The sequence below is a fragment of the Mytilus galloprovincialis genome, chromosome 10, assembly GCF_965363235.1.
Source record: "Mytilus galloprovincialis chromosome 10, xbMytGall1.hap1.1, whole genome shotgun sequence".
NCBI classification, from domain to species: Eukaryota; Metazoa; Mollusca; class Bivalvia; order Mytilida; family Mytilidae; genus Mytilus; species Mytilus galloprovincialis.
The window spans coordinates 744017-764430 of record NC_134847.1 but is presented as its reverse complement, the minus strand read 5'-3'; the positions used below and the strand labels follow the sequence as shown (position 1 = coordinate 764430).

Genomic DNA, 20414 nt, shown 5'->3' with positions numbered 1-20414 from the left:
TTCACCATATATTCCAATTATCCAGATAAAGGCTTCAGAACAGTTATTATATCGTGCATTTTTTTTATAGGATATCTAGCTCCAACAATTCAATGTAAAAGGGGCATGAATACAGTTTGACAGCTTCATATATACCCTATAATTTAAATTCTTCATAGATTGTGCATTTAAGAAATTACTGTAATATTTTTTCTGTCTATGAAGAAATAACATACAAAATGTGGTGCACACTGAATAACGTGCGTAGCGGGTTATTTAACAGTGTGCACCACATTTTTTATGTTATTTCGAATAGACAGAAAAATATTAGTCATTTCTTATCATTTAATTCTAAATTCCATTTTAAACTGTAGAAAACCACGAAAAACGTTGATGACATCACGATCACATGACTAAATTATGTCTATGGGCTGATAACAAAATAATGTCAGCCAATCAGAAGAAGCGTTACATCCAAAATTAAATTATATTATGATATAGCAAAAGTCTGTCTTCTCATCATCACTTCGTACTTTAACTCAAATATCTTTTGATTAATTTTTGTGTAATTTCTAGTAAAATATGACCTAAAATATTCTTATAAATAATTGTGTCAAATGTTATTTCATTTTGATGCATAGAAAAGCTTGAAAACATTTGAAGTTAATTTTTGACACTAGAAAGTTATATATGCTGTAAAGGTGGGGAAAAAAACAAGTACAGTTTCACAGAATTTTCATTTTACGCATATATAAAATTTTTTTTTTGGATGTTGCCTGTTATCATCACTCACGAGTCTCTTTTATTTTTATATTGAATTAGATAACTCAAGTTTATCAACATCTCATTAATAAGAAACCTATAATTATTGATAATTAAGTAACATGTTCCTTTACAATATGTAATTGTATAATTGACTTTTAAACTAATTTGTCCATTGATTGTTTCAGGCCAGAGTGAGAATGGTGTTAGCCTACCTATTTGCCCAGCTATGTTTGTGGACCAGAGGCAGATCTGGAGGACTGTTGGTCCTGGGCTCTGCTAATGTAGATGAATGGTTAGTTATATTGAAAAGGCTAGGGTATGGGTGAACATAAGTAATTAATATAGCATTAAAAAATTTGAAGACTTAAGAAGGTTCACGGGTTTAAATCATTTATATAGGATTTCTCTATATTTTTCTATAAATGAACTTTATCTTATAGTTAATAGAAAAATAAAATAAAAAGGTGGGGTCACCGTTCATTTTCGCTCACAATCTGCCTTCGAAAGAATCATACATTTTTGTAAAGGTGTTTTTTTTTCTGTTAAAGTAATAGGAAAAATAAAGGTAATATCGAAATAAAAAAAGAAATGTTATTACAGAAATCGCTCAAATTTTACAATAATTTAGTTTAAGTACAGCTTATATGGAAATTATATTAAAAAATATAGGTCATTGATGAGTTAAAAAAGATATATTTCATTTTTAAAGCAAAAAAAATCGCATTTTTCCACCAAAGGGAGATAATTTGGAACTTTTTCAATGATGTATACATTTTAAAAGTTATCTGGGGTCAACTCGAATTAATTGTTTTGAATGATTTTTGTATAATATGATAAAGTAACAACTACAAAAGGTAATAAATATAATTTGTAATGAAAAACAATTGTTTAATTTTTTTCTGAAATTTTTATACCCTCGAGCCTCCTTAAACTGTGTAAAAGCGACATGAATGGCCCCGTTTCAAAAAGTTGAAAAATCTGTAATTTCAATAACACATGTGGACACAAACATGATGGTAGTCTCACATATCAAAAATCAGCTGAAAATCTGGAGGCATATAGAAAAATGTCCATCTAACTGTGATTTTCAACAATTTTCAAAGTTGTAAACCCTTAATTTTGTCAAAAAATAGCGAAGCAGAACGAATCTCAAACTTGATCTGTAACTCATTCTGGTTAGCTCACATACCAAAAATCATAGCAATATCTGAAAGCATTTAGAAAAAAGGTCTGTATAACTGTGATTTACAAAAATATATCAAAGTCCCAAGCACGAAATTACAGCAAAAATTAGCCGAGCCGAACAAATTAAAACTTGATCTGTAACTCATCACGGTTAACTCACATACCAAAAATCAGCCCAATGCTATTACCTTTGTTAGTTAGAATATTTAGCTCATTTCTGTTGGTTCCCAATAGTTAAACTCTAGATCTGTCAGTGGCATTAGTAAATCTGATATTTTATTTTCAGTTTACTTGTTAAAAAAGCATACATCAACTTAACTCTGTATGGTAGGATTATATCATGTGATATTTTATTTTCAGTTTACGTGGATATATGACTAAATATGATTGTTCCAGTGCAGATATTAACCCTATAGGTGGCATCAGTAAATCTGACTTACGGAGATTTATATTGTATTGTAGAAAAAAATTTGGATTTTCTGCCTTAGAAACGTGAGTCATTTAAAGTATCGTATTTCATCTCTAAATACTTTTTTATTTGATAGATCATATTATTCTTAATGACTTGGTTTTGCCATGATAAAGGACATACAATATCCTGTAAACTGCAGTAAATGATTAGAAATTGCTCTTATAAGATTTATTAAATGTTTATCTTATACTGTGCATTTATTTCCCTGGGTACCAATTTTCATGAATCCAGATGTGTTTTCACATACTTATATTTTAACTATTGAATATTTTATAGTTAGCTTTATTTTCGAATTATTGTATGTTTTGTAGGATTTATCATGCACCGCCCACAGCCGAATTAGAACCTTTGAAAGATGGACAGCATTTGGCACAAACAGATGAGGTAAGATTGTTTAAAGGTTACTGACCTATGAATGATGTAAATTAAATGTAACAGATATATCTTAACATATTGGACAGTGCAATAGATTACACTAACCACTAAAACCTAATACTCATCTGAAAACAAATCATGGTCCAGATTGTACAGACACAAAACAAGGTAGTGTTCAAAACCAGTTTTAAATGTTTCCCTTAAAAATAAATTAAAAAAACAACCAAAAAAAACAAAAAACTGCACAGTGTCTCTTCCAGAGGATGGCTTAGATAGAAATTATTATAAATTAAGGAATGTATCTCCCTCATGCAAAGCTCTGATTCCTGTCACGGTTCGGCTATACGTTTTGGACCTTTTGGATTATAGCTCTTCATCTTTTATATAAGCTTTGGATTTCAAATATTTTGGCCACGAGCATCACTGAAGAGACATGTATTGTCGAAATGCGCATCTGGTGCAAGAAAATTGATACCGTTAATTTTATTACTATCACTGGGTCGATGCCTCTGCTGGTGGACTATTAGTCCCCGAGGGTATCACCAGCCCAGTAGCCAGTACTTCGGTACTGGCATGAAAATACAGATTTTTTTTGTGTTATTAAAATTTGCTGTTACAAAATGATAGAAATTATTATAAATTAAGGAATGTATCTCCCTCATGCAAAGCTCTGATTCCTTTCACAGATTCGGCTATACGTTTTGGACCTTTTGGATTATAGCTCTTCATCTTTTATATAAGCTTTGGATTTCAAATATTTTGGCCACGAGCATCACTGAAGAGACATGTATTGTCGAAATGCGCATCTGGTGCAAGAAAATTGATACCGTTAATTTTATTACTATCACTGGGTCGATGCCTCTGCTGGTGGACTATTAGTCCCCGAGGGTATCACCAGCCCAGTAGCCAGTACTTCGGTACTGGCATGAAAATACGGATTTTTTTTGTGTTATTAAAATTTGCTGTTACGAAATGATAGAAATTATTATAAATTAAGGAATGTATCTCCCTCATGCAAAGCTCTGATTCTTTTCACGGATTCGGCTATACGTTTTGGACCTTTTGGATTATAGCTCTTCATCTTTTATATAAGCTTTGGATTTCAAATATTTTGGCCACGAGCATCACTGAAGAGACATGTATTGTCGAAATGCGCATCTGGTGCAAGAAAATTGATACCTTTAATTTTATTAGCTAATTTGAACAATGAAATAAAAAAAACTGCACATAATTTGAACTAGAATATGCCAGCTAAGGTATTTACTGTTGGTTAAATACTGCTGTCAAGAAAGCAAAAAGTCATCATTCCAAACAGGGTTCATGAAGTCTCTGTCTTGATTCCTGGTAATCTTGGCTGTTTTAAAATACACTGATGTCTCTGAAAAGTGGTATTGGTGTAGCAGAGTTCTGAACACCAACATTTCATCAGGTCACTTTATCATTTTGTGTCTGATTGTCTGACAGTCAATTACCCTCATACATTACATATAAGGTTGGTGTGATACATTGTTGCATCTTCAGATATTTTGACAAATCACAGATTTTATGCCTTTCACATTGTCACATGGGTTTGTTATTTTTGAAGGGTTGAAGTAAATAAAAATGGCTAACCACCATTTTTTTGTAAGGACTGCAAGAATTTGCAATCTGTCATTCCTTGGTCTGACAAAATAACTTAAGTTTTGGGAATTGTGGTCTAAAATGATTAAGATGTTACTTAATATCCCCATTATTTAATGACTTCATGATATACAAGTTGTGAAAAAAATGCCTTCAAACAGGTCACCTATGGACCATTCAATGAGTTGTTGCAAAGGTTCAAAATGCAGAAAGTGTAACAGTATCTTTACAAGAGTAATTGGAGTTATGTCCCTTTTAATCCAGACAAGGCTGGGTGCTTGTTCATCCCACACAGCTTAATTGACTGTTTTACTGCTGGTCAAATGGAGACCAAAAGTGACCATATATCTATTACCCAGTCACCATTTGGGGCCTGCATATCTAACAATTAAGGTCAAGATATGTTGTGAAGATAAATTTCAAAAGTAAACAAATATGTTTAAATCAAGTATATAGATTCAATTATAAGTTAAGCAACTTTGATATATTCTCTAACATATTTTTAAGACTACTTTAACATTATATTTTATCTAGTACTCAATGCTTACATTTCTAATTTCAGGATGATATGGGAATGACTTATGATGAATTGTCTTTGTATGGTAGATTGAGAAAACAGAGTTATTGTGGCCCCTTTAGTATGTTCTGTAAACTGGTCCATATCTGGAGTGACAAGTTAACTCCTAGCCAGGTAAGTTCATATACAGGGAAACAGTTATAATATTGGATCTGTAGTTTGGTCTGTTAACTTTCCATATTTTGTCCTGACCAGACTTTTTTCTTCAGTGATTGACTTGATTCAATTAAAGCATCAGTTACTTAGAGAAAATAGGTTTTATCCATATTATCTTTTTATACCCCATTTATGGGCATTATGTTTTCTGGTCTGTGCATCCGTTTGTTCGTCAGTTCCTTCGTCTGTCTGTTGTTTGTTCGTTTGTCTGTCTGTCTGTCCCACTTCAGGTAAAAGTTTTTGGTCGAGGTAGTTTTTGATTAAGTTGAAGTCCAATCAACTTAAACCTTAGTAAACAGGTTCCCTGTGATATGATCTTTCCAATTTTAATGCCAAATTAGAGATTTTACCCCTATTTTCACGGTCCACTGAACATAAAAAATGATAGTGCGGATACTTGGGACACATTCTTGGTTTTTTTTTAAACTGCTAACCTGTAAAATATATTGATTTGACGTTTTATCAATACAAGTAACTGTTTTGATAAAATTATCTTTTGGATAGTCAGGACTAGCTCTCCTTACATATATGAATTATGAAAAGAAGTATTAACTATATTAGTAATTAGATTTGATATTACAATTTATTTTACAACATTGTGACTTAATTTTCAGATTGCAGAGAAAGTAAAGTTTTTTTTCCGCCATTATGCCATCAACAGACATAAGATGACAGTGGTGACACCTGCATATCACACAGAAACCTATAGTCCAGATGACAACAGATTTGATCATCGACAGTTTCTGTATAATGCAAAGTGGCCTTGGCAGTTCAAGTACATAGATTTACAGGTATTTCTTTTATGTTGTCTTGACAACCCAATACCAAGAAACCAGGATTGGGTTCAATATCATAGCAGCTACAAAGATCTAAATAGGGCAATGTAGATTTTTTACTACTTAACTTATAGCTACCCTTGCTGCTAAATAGATTCAGATAGCAGCTAGGCTAGCTACACGTTCAGTAGTCATAAATGTATGTAGTCCTGTGTAGCTGCTAGGATATAACGCAACCCAGATATGTTGAGTGCTGATGATACCTGATCAATGATAGCTTATGTTCATGCAGTCAGGTAAGAATGTTTTCTCTATGTTGAAATCCTTACTTTGAAATCAAGAAGAGCAATACAAATGCGGTTCCTATGCTAATCCTTTCCATTTAGGTTTTCATGAATGTTTATTTATTTTGTGTCATGAACTGTTTCATTACATACATTAGACAAACAAAATCAAAACTGAGCTTTGTGTCTGTCCCATGTCAGGAACCTGAAGTTCAGTGGTTGTTGTTAATTCGTATTTGTCATATTTATATGCTTTTCCCACTTTAGGTTAAGTTTTTGCTCAAGGTAGTTTTGGATGAACTTGAAGTCCAATCAACTTGAAACTAAAGATATAAGAAGATGTGGTATGAGTGCCAATGAGACAACTCTCCATCCTAATCACATTTCTCCAATAGGAACAGATATGATGGCATTGTTTATACATGTTATAACAAAGTTTCCAGGAGACCTTATGTAAGGGAAGAACAAATATATCTTGACAGGGTGCCTGTATAAAGTGAAATAGTTTGTAAAAGTTTAATTTGGTATTTTAACTTTTTTTTTTAAGGAAAACTAGTGTTGATAGCATATCTTTGATATTCCTTAAAATTTATTCAAAACTCTTTTAGACACAGGACAATTTAGATCACTGGCTTGACAAACAATGTAAATACTGTAATCCAGAAATTATTGCAATGTATTTTAATAATGCGACAGGGTTATAATTGCAATAATTTAAACTCGCATTTTGAAATTTTTTAGATGAAACAAACACGATTTTTCTCAACATCAAAAAATTAAAATGACAAAATTGCAATAATAAATGCACTCAATAATTTCTGAATTCTTTAATATTTTTATTGTTGTATTTTTGAAAGTCTATTTCATTGTTGTATTTTCTGATTATTTTCTCTGTTTCAGGCAAAGAAGCTGATGATTGTTTATGAGGAGAGGAAAAACCACCTGTCAGAGAATACAAAAACCAATGATAGCAGGACATCACAGAACAGGAATATCTTCAACGATTCTGTCAACAGCATAGGAGGGTCAGATGTAGGTGTGGTAGTTGACATGGGGCCCGTTAACCCACACGATGTTTACATTGATCTCAATACTGGACAGGAAGTGATGTACTCTGATAACGGTGTGCCGCTATATGAAGATGGAACTCTTCTTATAGAACCACATGATGAAAATGAATTCATGTTAACTGCTGAGGAAGAGCAGATGAGTGTTTCCATGGCTACAGAAGATGTAAACAATGAATCTAGTGATAATCAGAGATTGCTGTGTCAGCATAAAGAGGATGACTCAATCTTAGAGGAAGATGATAGTTTTGTTGAGAAAGACGAAATGAGATCAAAGATTATTGAACTTAGTAATCAAAAGATGGATAGCAGTACAAATGTTCTAGAAAAGAAAGATTCAGATAAAGATAGGAAAGAAGAGTCTAAAACGGGTCAAAGGTCGATTCAGTCAGTGTCTAAAACAATCAAGATCGAAAAAGAATCCGCAGAAAATGTTGGGACAAAGTTAAATTATCAAAAAAGAAGTTTACGACGGAAGAAACTGAAAGTAGATCATCGTAGAATGACGCATAAGCCACTTAGTCCACTCAACAAATTAGCCAATCGTTTTAAAAGGCCACTGAAAAGGCCTCTTTTAGCTGCTCCTGCAAGACAGCCCTTGCTAAAATCCCCTCAGAAAAAAACATTGTTGACTTCTCCTCCTACAACTCCCACAGAAAATGAACCAAAACCAGGTTTTTCTGGATCGAGAGATAACATACCCTCCACTTCAACAGGACCACATGTGGTTCAAACACCTAGGATTACACCATTACAAAATAGACCAAACCTTCAATCTAGTCATGCTGTCGGAAGGCCAATTATCACACCAAGTGTAGCACCTGGGGTTAGAATCGGAAACCGAGTTTTACTTGGGAACCAGTTTAGTGGAACTCCTATACGACAGGGTATACAAGTTAACACAACAAGGATGGCTATAAATAACCCAGGTGTTAGGGCTGCCTTGATAAACAGGTCTGCAGCAGTCAGTGCTGCTGGTCTACAGGCTAAATTAGCACAACAGAGAGTGATAGCACAGACCCGACAGGGATTTACCTCACAATCACAACAGTCATATGCTGCACAGACCAGCCAAGGCTATACTGCTCAGTCTCAACAGGCCTTTGCAACAGGATCACGATCTGGCTTCTCTGGGCACAGTCAACAAAGTTTTGTTTCTCAGGCTCAACAAGGGTACGGAAATTCATCGGGATATTCATCTCGTGTCATACAGCAGGCCCAGGTACAGAATACAACAGGCTTGATACAGAACACTGTCCAACAGACCGTTGTTGTACAACAGAATTCGGCCGGCCTTCCACCGGGGAAATGGCCAGCACATACTTTACTCACTGGAGATAATGTGTACAGGTCTCAGCGGTATAATCCTGTCATGAATCAGATGGCTGCTATGAGAGGGAGGAGATAAAATGCATCTGACATTAAAGAGGGGGGAGAATGCATCTACCAAGAGGGGTAGAACTCAGAAAGTATTGACGGTTGGGGTATTTTTTTTAAAGAGGAAGGTCATGTACAGATAAGGCCACTTATCTTTTTTCTTTCAATTTGTCAAATCTATACTGGCCAGATTATCACAAAAAAATATTTGAAAAGGTAAAATATTTTAGCCAAAAATGTGCAAGTTGAATTCATGTTAATTGTAAGTGAAATCATCTTATTATACTATTTGATATGATTTTATTTTACATTTTTTTAGTCTGTCCATCTGTCAGTCAGCAAATCAGTTTTCCACACTTTTTTTCTTTGTGCTTGAAGACAATGATTTTATATTTGTTGTATTGTTTTGTCATGACAAGTTACAGATCAGGTTTAAATTTTGTTATGGTCTAATTATTGATATTTGTTATATAGTTTACACCATGACAAATTAAAGATTAAGTTAGCATTTTGTTGCAGTACAATGAATCTGTAACCGTTAGTGGACTATATATTGCCATGCAAACTCTCAGAATGCTTGTTAAAACTGCTAGACAAGTTTTCAGCTCCTTAAGCTTTTATCTTGTACTTCCTGTTAGTCAAAAATCAGATCTATAAAAATTTTAATATAATACACATTTAATCAACAACTATGAGAAGTGTTATAATTAGTGAGTAGTAGCTCACAGAACATTGTCAATTTGTGTGGCCCTTTTTCTCACAAGGCAGTTAGGTCTAGTTAAGACTTTTTGGGTTTTAAGTTGTTATGTATACATGTTTACACAGGGTTATTGTATATTTTATAATTTTTTTAGGGGAGGGTGTACATGTAGTATGTAGATCAGAAGCTATAATGTATGTGTTGAATACAGAATAAAACATTCTATCAAGAGAACATTTTACCATTTGAAACAATCATTTTATGTCTAAATTTTTTAATGTATTCACAGCTTGGTTGCACTAAGGCTATTTAAATTTAAATGATGTTTAGATTTTTAGTTAGTTAGTAAATTTGTTGAAAATTTTCATATTTAATTGACACTTAAAATTTAAACATCCTTTAATTTAATTGATGTGGGTGCAACCAAGTCTAGACTTTTAAAATCTATGACTATTATTGTGTTGAATAAATTAAATACCAGGAAACAAATGTAACAAATGTATTCTATTATAAACAATGAACATAGATTATTTGCATGATTATAAACATCCAATATTGGTTTTTTATGTCAAATAATTATGTGAGAGGTGTATATATATCATTTGATCTATTTATTGTGAGTTTGTATGAGATGGTAAAATCACTATTCACTATTCATTAAGTCTGGGAAACTGAAGGATTTTATAAAAGGTACATAACTTTGAACCAAATAAATGTATCATTAGTGACATAAAATACACAGTGAACTGGTACGCTGTTAAAGTACACATATCAAGGCATAAAACACTGATATGTAATGATGTTTGTTCATTTCCAGAGAGGAATCAGACATTATTAAAGAATTAAATGCTCTTTATTAATTATAGGTTGTAAAACCATTGATAGAAGCTTCTTTTTTATAAATGCAGGGAAGCGCATCATATAAAAAATGTGAGCCTAGATTAACGCTTTTCTACTCCCTCATTATAGTTCTTTACCATCCAGAGTCATTTACACAAAACTGTGATTAAAAATTACCTGTAATTGTTTTAAAATCACTTTCAAGTTTTTTTCCACTTATAAGATTATTGTTTGTCAAGAGTCCTTATTATGGATGAGTCATGTGAAATGGTGTATTTTTCTTTTCTCCACTTTTCACAAACTGAGCCAGTATTTTTTGTTGTGATTTTGTGTTATTTAGTTACACCACACCATGCTGTATTTGTAGACCAGTAAGGGTTCATTGCCTGATTTAATAACTAAAATAAAACTGTACACAATTTGAGATAGGAACATTTCAACATTGATATCAGAAAAGTCTTATCATTGGATAGTTGAAATATTGTGCCATCTTTCTATTGTGGCAGTCAGCCCTGAGAAATTTACTATCTCTGAATAGCAATACTTTAATGAGTTCATTTATGTGTCCCTATATAAGAAACCAGATTATACTTGAAAACTCTGTTGAATATAGGAAAAATCCCCAAAATTTCTTTGTGTGAACCTTATTTTCATTTATCCACACAGTTATCGTTTTAAACACTTTTTCTGTATAATTTTTTACGTTTCTTGGTTAATTTTTAAATTATGATTGTTTTCAAAACTTGTTCATGTCCCTAACCCTGTAATACACAGAATTTATTTAAACATATCGATACCTATTTTAAGATATTTTTAAAATGATCTTCACTTTCAATTTCATTTTTTTATCAAAGAGAGAGACCGTGTTAAATATTGTTATCTAATTGTATAATATGAAAATAACTCCATGCTGTAAGAGAAGTAACTCTTTCTGCACCAAATTACAAATAGAATTTAGTAATTATATAAAGTTTATTTTGTTTGACTTTTAAATTGTAAACTTAGTTCCTATCTTTTTTTATTATTATTACTGTAGATACTGCATAGAAAGAAAATTGTACATAATTGTGCAACTTTATAAGTTTAGGGACAAATATAATCATTTTAGCAAGAGATCAGACATAAGCCAATCTTCCCTCCCAAAATCAACTTATTTCTCAAATAGGCCTGATTTTAGTATTTGTTGTAGAAGTATTTTGATATTGTTTTTGATACATGTTTTATTTGTTGCTGATATTGAGAAATATGTTAATGTAAACATACTGATATGGAGAAATATGTTAATGTAAACATACTGATATGGAGAAATATGTTAATGTAAACATACTGATATGGAGAAATATGTTAATGTAAACATACTGATTTGTCACATATGTTTATTATTTTCCAGAAATAAAAAAATCATCTAAAGATAGTAACTTATTATTGTCCTTGATTTTGCCTTTTTTCTTTTCTTTTTTTTTACTTCTTTTTTTTACTTCTTTTGTATTGTATTTAATTGTTTAGTAAACTAGCTATTAAACCAGGTTTAACTCACCATTTTCTTTATAATCTTTGGTAATGTATGTACTAAGTCAGAGATATGACTGTTGTTATTGTGTTGTTCCGTTACTTGATATAGTCCAGTGCTAGGTTTTGTGAGATTTTATGGATGTACTTCCCAACTTTTTAATTGACCTTGGAATTATGTAATTGTGTTGATACAGTTTTTAGAGACACCATATGGTTTTGATATAAAAGATTTCGCTGGTTCACACAAACAAGCTTTGTCTTAGATATTATTGGTATGGTTCCATAAAGTCACAACTTTATATCAAATACATGTATATTCTTCTGGGTAAGTTTAAAACTGATGTATAATGGAAATATTTTTGTCTTGGATGTTTATTTTTTATGCCCCACCTATGATAATAGAGGGGCATTATGTTTTCGGGTCTGTGCCTTCGTTCGTCCGCCCTTCTGTCCATCCGTCCGTCCATCCGTCCGTTCAGGTTAAAGATTTTGGTCAAGGTAGTTTTTGAGTCCAATCAACTTGAAACTTAATACATATGTGCCCTATGATATGATCTTTCTAATTTTAATGCCAAATTAGTTTTGACCCAAATTTTTCGGTCCACTTAACATAGAAAATGATATTGCGAGTGGGCATCCGTGTACTATGGACACATTCTTGTTTTTTGTAAGTAGCAGAACACAGATAATACTCCTTGACAATTTGTTGGTTTTTGAAGAGGCAAATCTGTCTTTTTTATTATAAGGAAATATCTGTTTGTTGATTCCATGTTATTTGAAGAAATAAATATTTTGAACCTTTGTTGGGTATTGTCATCTTCTTTTCGGGTTTTTAATATCAAAAGATATTTTAAGTTTTTACAGGTTGTATCTGAACATGACAGTGAACTTAGGTATACCTTTTCACACAGCCACACCTTTACTTTACATGGGTCTTAGTTGACAGCTGAAGTCAAGATACCAAGCTGACAAGTTGCTTAATAGAAATTTTTTGTCCTCTGGTCCCATGAGAGTTTTGACACTGACTCCTCAGAAGCAATTTCTCTATCCTCCATTGTGTCAACAACTTTGCTTCCGTTTTAAGATGTCTGCATGTATCATGGTAGAGGGATTTAATTTCTAGCACTGACTTTTATCTTAAGAAGTAAGTGTCTTTATTACAGCAAGCAAAAGGCAATAAAGGATCAACAATGTTGATTATCAACTGACAATTTAGTAGACTCTAATTAGTAGCCTACGTAGAAATACATTTATTAAAGAGTATATATTTTCAATTCATTATTAAACATAAATAATATACTACTATCAAAAAAATGTCATTGAAGAAAGACTATACCTTATTTAAGAACCATAGGCGGATTTAGTGGGGGCAGGGTGCCCAGGCCCCCCTTTTTGGGAAAAAAATTGGTTGCTTATATAGGGAATCACTGAAGCGTGACTGGAGCGGGTCCCCTCTTAGGCAGCAACCATTTGATTTTCTGGGGGGGGGCTATGGTTTTTTTTGGAAAAAAAAGTTTGTTTCCAGTTTTTGGAGAAAAAAATAATTTGTTTTTGATTTTGAGAAAAAAAAATTGTTTGTTTCACCCTCAGCTGCCACTATATGTAATGCTAAAATTGAAAGAAAAAAATTGTTTTCGACTTGTCGCGAAAAAAATAGATTGTTTTTCGCCGCAGGCGGAAAAAAAAGTTTGCACAGAAAAAAAAACCATAGCCCCCCCCCAGAAAATCAAATGGTTGCTGCCTTAGGTCAGTCAGTGGGCCCCCACTTATGAAAATTTCTGGATCCGCCACTGAGACCAGATAAAAATAGGTTGTTTTCACAATTTTGTAAAAATCAACGACTCATAAAAGGTCCCAATATGAAAAATGTGATACAATTTAATAATGAAAACTAACCTATAAATTACATCTGATCGATTCAAAGCAAAACAATCCACTAACGACAAAGTACAGATCTGAACTTGAGATACTTGCAGAACTTTACTGAAAGATTTGTTCAAGGTCAATAACAAGTAATAAAAAATCCTAAATCTAAAACTTAAATAAAGAATCAGAACATACAATGTATCCTGTATCCGATGGATTTAGTATATAACGAAATTAATAGTCACAAAAACATGATTTTGTGCAATGCCAAACTATAAGTTTCATAAAAATAGACTGAGTACTATGGATGTTCATTTCCCTGATTTTTACTTACCTTTCCCTTTTTGAAAATCCTTAATCCGACAATGGTTCTCCTACACGCACACGAAGAGTCAAATGTTTGGAGGAGTTAAATATATAAATACATGGCCTCCGCCTCTATACGAACCCCTCTATACATGTGATCAGGCGACTACGACACAGACATCCTTTTTTTACTCAGTTTACTTTGTTGTTTGGGAGGGATATACACGTGATCAGGCGGCTACGACATGGACATCCTTTTTTTTACTCAGTTTACTTTGTTGTTGGGGAGGGAAATACACGTGATCAGGGGGCTACGACACAGACATCCTTTTTTTATTCAGTTTACTTTGTTGTTGGGGAGGGATATACACGTGATCAGGCGGCTACGACATGGACATCCTTTTTTTTACTCAGTTTACTTTGTTGTTGGGGAGGGAAATACACGTGAGCAGGCGGCTACGACACGGACATCCTTTTTTTATTCAGTTTACTTTGTTGTTGGGGAGGGAGATACACGTGATCAGGCGGCTACGACACAGACATCCATTTTTACTCAGTTTAGTTTTTGTTGGAGAGGTTGTAATTTTCTGTGTGTAAGTTTTTCGGTATCTTGTAATTATATTTCCACTTATTTCCCCTATGTGATGCGGTCTTTCTCTTACAATAACAGTAGTGTAAGGTTATGGGTGATAATCGTGCCTCTCAGAGGCTAATAAAGGGAAGACTATTTAATCCAACAGGGAGGGGTCTGACAGATTTCGGAAGTTAATATTCTGACCATGATTGTAAAGTTGGAAATAAATATATCTTGCCTTTTCAATCATCAAGGATAAATATTTTGGTCCTAACACTTTGGCTAGCTTCGTCAATAAAACATTTACCCTGTCAACGCATTTTTTCTCTCTCCAAATATTAGTTAAATTACTTTTAAAGGGGATAACATGTTGATTTGAAGGATGGACTGGGTGAAATAGTAGTTCTGTATCACAATTTAAACTCGCAAATATATATATGGTCCTGGAAAATGATTAAACGCCCTCCCCCTCTTTTCACAATTAATAAGAGTGTCATTGAGTGTCCCCTAACTGAGAGAGAAAACATGAAATGCCATGATATATCGTTTGGATACTAGATTGGTCTTTTAAATGAACAGGCAGAAATACTTCCCGGTGAGAATAGAACGAGATTTGTAAAATTTCATTCTAGACTGAAACATAATTTTTATGTCACAATATTGAGCAATATCAAGATTGGGTTATTTCCCCTTAACTATAAAAGTTGTTACAAGTTGGTGTACACTACACAGAAGAGAAATGGAAGAAGAAGAACTGTGTAACGATTCACATGAACTTGGATACATAGATTGTCACTGTCATCTAGCTGATGATATGTTTGATAAGGTAAGTCAAAGTTAAACTAGTCGTTACCCTCACTTTTAGTTTAGGATAGAGAGAAAGAAGCCATACAAATATGGGAGGTAACTCCTGTGTTCTTAAATAATGGCGTTTCCATCATATTGAATACTAAAAGATTCGATTAGATATTTGATTTATAATAATACTTTATTCCGAAAGCAATACAGCTTATAGGATACATATACACAATTTTACACCAATATAAGAATTTCACAAGAGATATATAGTAAATATAAATATAAGGTGTGCATGAAAGAACATATAATACATAATACATAATACAAAATACAAAATACGAGCGGAGAATGATATGATACTTAAATAAAGTGAGAACAAAAATATTAGTTACTGCAATTAAATTCTAAGTTTTTCAGCAGATTTTAGAAATATACCTAAGTTATTCAATTCTTTAATATTTCTGACAGATAACAACTGGATAAGTTTGAATGTAGAAGGATTTCTCCAATAATACTTTTTTATATACTTTTCTCGAATCTGACTATATTTTTTACATTCAAGTATAAAATGGTATTCATCTTCAATAGAGCTAGTATTACAATTTGTACATAGTCTATTATTTTTATCAACATTATAATATCTACCTGTTTCTATACTTAATATATGAGCTGATATACGATATTTACAAATGTATGGTTTGTATATATAATTTACAGGTCTATCTAAATAAAATTGCAATGTGTGTGTACAATACATGTATCTATACAAATGACATTTATTTGAATTCTCAAAAAACATAGTTGCTTCACTAATGAATGCACCAAGCATTCTTTCTTTTAATTGCGATAGAAAAATATCTTTACAATCTACACTTTGGTTCATCCAAACATAATTAAATCCATATCTTAACAAAATATCTCTAATTTTACAACACCAGTTGTGTTTATCGTTCTTTTTAATAAAACTTCTGTCATACATCTCATCATAGCTATTCTTTAATATACAATTTTCTGTACTCAAAATCTTAATCCAATATTTGACCATTCTATACTGCCTTTCAATGTACATTGGCAATCTACCTAATTCACAATAAACCATATTAGTTACAGCACTCATTTTGACTTTAAGAATACGTTTTAGAAAATACAAATGAACTTTTTCAATATTTGGTGCCATATGAAATCCCCATATTTCCGAGCAATAATTCAGTATACTTGCTACATAAGTATCAAATAATGACAACAAAGTTTCAGGATTATAATAATCATCATGTATTTTATTGAATATACTAAACACAGCCTTTTTACCCTGTTCTGATAGTTTCTTTTGAGTATTTGCAAAGTTACCAGTATAATAAAATAAAATTCCCAAATACATGAACTCGTTACATACATCAATAGCCTTTCCATTAATATACCATTGCTCTTCTGGTCTAATTTTCCCTCTGTTTCTAAAAATTACAATTTTGGTTTTTGAAAAATTTATGTACAAATCATACTTATTTGAATAAACATTTACAGCATCGATCATCTTTTGTAGATCAGTAATACTTTCACTAAATAAAACCATATCGTCAGAGTTCTGCCTTGCCAAGCTTGGCGAGTGGATCAACCTTTTCTATACCACAAAAAGCAGGTGTCTTCATTCATAAAAATATTCTTTTTAATATTTTAACTTATTTTAACTTATTTATTGTATAAATATTGATTTATATTACTCTTATCTATATTCGAAATTACAATGACAGTAGTTTATATAAGAATAGGGTTCCGGGTTTTTTTTTTGCCCGATCAATGCATTTGAATGGGAGCATATAGTTGGAACCCCCCCCCCCCTTTTAAAATGGCTGGATCCGCCACTGAATATGTCACGTATGTAGAAAATGGGAAGGTGGTCATTCCCAAAGCGCATTTCGCTCGTCGATCCGGATCCATGATAATATGTATAATAGTAGGAGGCAATCATCTTGGAATGAAAGTATATTTACATAATAATATTAACGGTACCAATTTTCCTGCACCAGATGCGCATTTCGACAATACATGTCTCTTCAGTGATGCTCGTGGCCAAAATATTTGAAATCCAAAGCTTATATAAAATATGAAGAGCTATTATCCAAAAGGTCCAAAAAGTATAGCCAAATCCGTGAAAGGAATCAGAGCTTTGCATGAGGGAGATACATTCCTTATATAATTTATAATAATTTCTATCATTTTGTAACAGTAAATTTTAATAACACAAAAAATCCATATTTTCATGCCAGTACCGAAACACTGGCTACTGGGGTGGTGATACCCTCGGGGACTAATAGTCCACCAGCAGAGGCATCGACCCAGTGGTAGTAATAAAATTAACGGTACCAATTTTCCTGCACCAGATGCGCATTTCGGCAATACATGTCTCTTCAGTGATGCTCGTGGCCAAAATATTTGAAATCCAAAGCTTATATAAAAGATGAAGAGCTATAATCCAAAAGGTCCAAAAAGTATAGCCAAATCCGTGAAAGGAATCAGAGCTTTGCATGAGGGAGATACATTCCTTAATTTATAATAATTTCTATCATTTTGTAACAGTAAATTTTAATAACACAAAAAATCCGTATTTTCATGCCAGTACCGAAGTACTAGCTACTGGGGTGGTGATACCCTCGGGGACTAATAGTCCACCAGCAGAGGCATCGACCCAGTGGTAGTAATAAAATTAACGGTACCAATTTTCCTGCACCAGATGCGCATTTCGACAATACATGTCTTCTCAGTGATGCTCGTGGCCAAAATATTTGAATTACATGTATACTTTCCTTCCTTCTAGACGTCCAAAGGTCGGATTATTTGGACTATGAAACCCCTTCAACTGAATGACATTACATGATCATAAGTAGTACTTCACTTATATTTTTCTGCCTTTTTAAATATGGTCGCAAGATAAGTAAAAATTCAATTTAATCAATCACGATTGAACACGAATAAAATAAGGTGTTCAGCATACTGGTAGTCATTTTGAAGGCAACCAAAGAAACACTTTTGGCTCTGGCTTCCAAACTACAGACTCCTGGATTTTTCGCTCAATGATAATAGAGAGGGTGCTGAACCTTTTATGGGACGTCGCCGGGGATCGGGTGTTTTTAAGCTCCGGATTTGGGGATTGATCCTTTCGGGATTCGGGTTTTTTTTTTCGTATTTCGTGATGTCTGGATTTAAATTTTCTTTAAATTCGGGACCCTCGTCCTTAAATTCAAAGTCAGTACATTGACTAAACAAGTAATACATGTAGTTTTTTTTCAGGATCTGGAAGAAGTTGTAGCAAATTCAAAGAAAGATGGCGTAAGTGCAATAGTTGTAGTTCCAATAGGTCTAGAGGATTTTTCCAAAGTTCTAGATATATCACTAAAGTATAGAGACATCTTGTCACCATGCCTCGGTGTACATCCGGTCCAAAGAGGAACCGAAGACCAAAGAAGTGTGACACTTGCAGACATTGAAGCAGCTCTCCCAGAAATAGAGAAACACGTAGACATTCTGTGTGGAATTGGTGAAATAGGTTTAGATTTTCAACCACGTGTCTGTAAAAATCCAAGTGATAAAGATGTTCAGAAGGAAGTTTTACGATTACAAGTTGAGATGGCAAAAAAGTTTGATTTACCCATTAATGTTCACTCTCGTTCTGCTGGTCGCCCGACTATAGCAGCTTTGAAGGAGTTTGGCGCTCGAAACGTTGTAATGCACGCGTTTGATGGGCGTCCAGCTGTAGCAATGGAGGGTGTTAGAGAGGGGTTTTATTTCTCTATTCCTCCGTCTATAGTGAGAAATGATCAGGAAAAGTTAGTGAAACAGGTACCGATTGACAATATGCTGTTGGAAACAGACTCGCCCGGGCTCGGACCAGAGAAAGGTGTAAAGAATAATCCGTCTAATTTACATATTTCTTGTGAGTACATCGCCAAGGTCAAGAATATGGACACTTCTGAAGTCCGGAGAATTACGTCTTCAACCGCATTAAAACTTTTCCCCAAATTGACAAAGTTTGTAAAATAATCATAATTTTTTTAGAGTAAAGTAAATTAAAGTCATGCTAGTAAAACGTGTTATTTAATTCGGTTTATATGTAGATATGTTTAAAAAAAACAACAGATCATATCATCATCATGAGGTTTCTTCCTATTTCGACTGTACATGCTGTTTGTTTCTCCATCTTTTTAGTTGCATATTTTGTCAAAAGAATAAATCGGTGTTGTAATATTTCATGTTCAGGACTGGTAAACATGGTGAAAGGAAAAATGTCCTCAATTTTTCCTTTTTTATTGTCCAACAAATGTGTTTCATGTTTTGACAACCCTGACGAAACTCGTAAACAAATACAACTACTTCAAAACAATTACGCGTCGCCAGTAAACTTAATTTGCGATCATCAAATTAATTGCCAATTGATGTCTTCGGAGCTTAAAATACATTACAGTTATCTTCTGACTAACTTCAAAACAGCAAGATTAACTTATATTTTCTGGAAAAAAAACAGCAAAGAATTGTGTACCAAGTTAGGAAAATAGCCATTGTTATATTAAAGTTTGTTTCTTGTGTGTTACATTTTAATGTTATGTTTCTGTTGTGTCGTGGTTCTCTTATATTTGATGCGTTTCCCTCAGTTTTAGTTTGTAACCCGGGTTTGTTTTTTCTCTATCGATTTATGAATTTCAAACAGCGGTATACTACTGTTGCCTATATTTTGCATTGTTCTTTCGGGTTGTTTCGGTTTTAATTTTCTTGACTCTCATATTTTTCTAATAAGATATCTGGTTGTATAATATTTTAACTGAACATTTTTATAAAATTGAATAAGAAGTGTCCTGATTTCTTCAATTTTCAAGCGATGCTTCGAATTGCATTCATGAAAGAATGTGGACCTTAGTTTCCGAATGGTCTTAAGTTTAGCCGAACTAATGTATCACTATCCTGTAAACATTGCGGTTATGTGTTTGAATCCAGCACGTGACAGGTGCGCACGAGTTCAATCTTATAAGTTAACATTGTCCAGCAATGTCAGTTTTCCTATCGAAGGTCGGTGGTTCTCTCTAGACACTCCGGCTCCCACCACCAGTCAAAACTGACCGCTATGAAATAGCACAATAGTGCTTAAAGTGATGTTAAACACCAATCAATCAACCAACCAACCAATCAATCAACCAAC

General features: G+C 33.2%; 3 protein-coding genes across 3 annotated transcripts in view; 2 read left to right on the top strand and 1 right to left on the bottom strand.

Annotated features, from left to right (window-relative positions):
* LOC143049626 (glutamine-dependent NAD(+) synthetase-like) overlaps window positions 1-9994 on the top strand; it is a 42923-nt gene extending 32929 nt beyond the window's left edge. The window contains exons 14-19 of the mRNA XM_076223223.1: window positions 930-1036; window positions 2290-2421; window positions 2713-2785; window positions 4959-5087; window positions 5744-5920; window positions 7090-9994. Of these exons, the coding sequence (XP_076079338.1) occupies window positions 930-1036; window positions 2290-2421; window positions 2713-2785; window positions 4959-5087; window positions 5744-5920; window positions 7090-8664 (2193 nt within the window). The 3' untranslated portion in view covers window positions 8665-9994. The remainder of the gene's footprint in view (window positions 1-929; window positions 1037-2289; window positions 2422-2712; window positions 2786-4958; window positions 5088-5743; window positions 5921-7089) is intronic.
* LOC143049629 (catalase-like) overlaps window positions 1-20414 on the bottom strand; it is a 157015-nt gene that overhangs the window by 48286 nt on the left and 88315 nt on the right. The gene's annotated exons all lie outside the window — the stretch shown is intronic.
* Window positions 15101-19310, top strand: LOC143049625 (putative deoxyribonuclease TATDN3). The gene is made up of 2 exons (XM_076223222.1): window positions 15101-15257; window positions 18515-19310. The coding sequence occupies exons 1-2, from the start codon at window positions 15171-15173 to the stop codon at window positions 19262-19264; spliced, it is 837 nt and encodes a 278-aa protein (XP_076079337.1). The 5' UTR covers window positions 15101-15170; the 3' UTR covers window positions 19265-19310.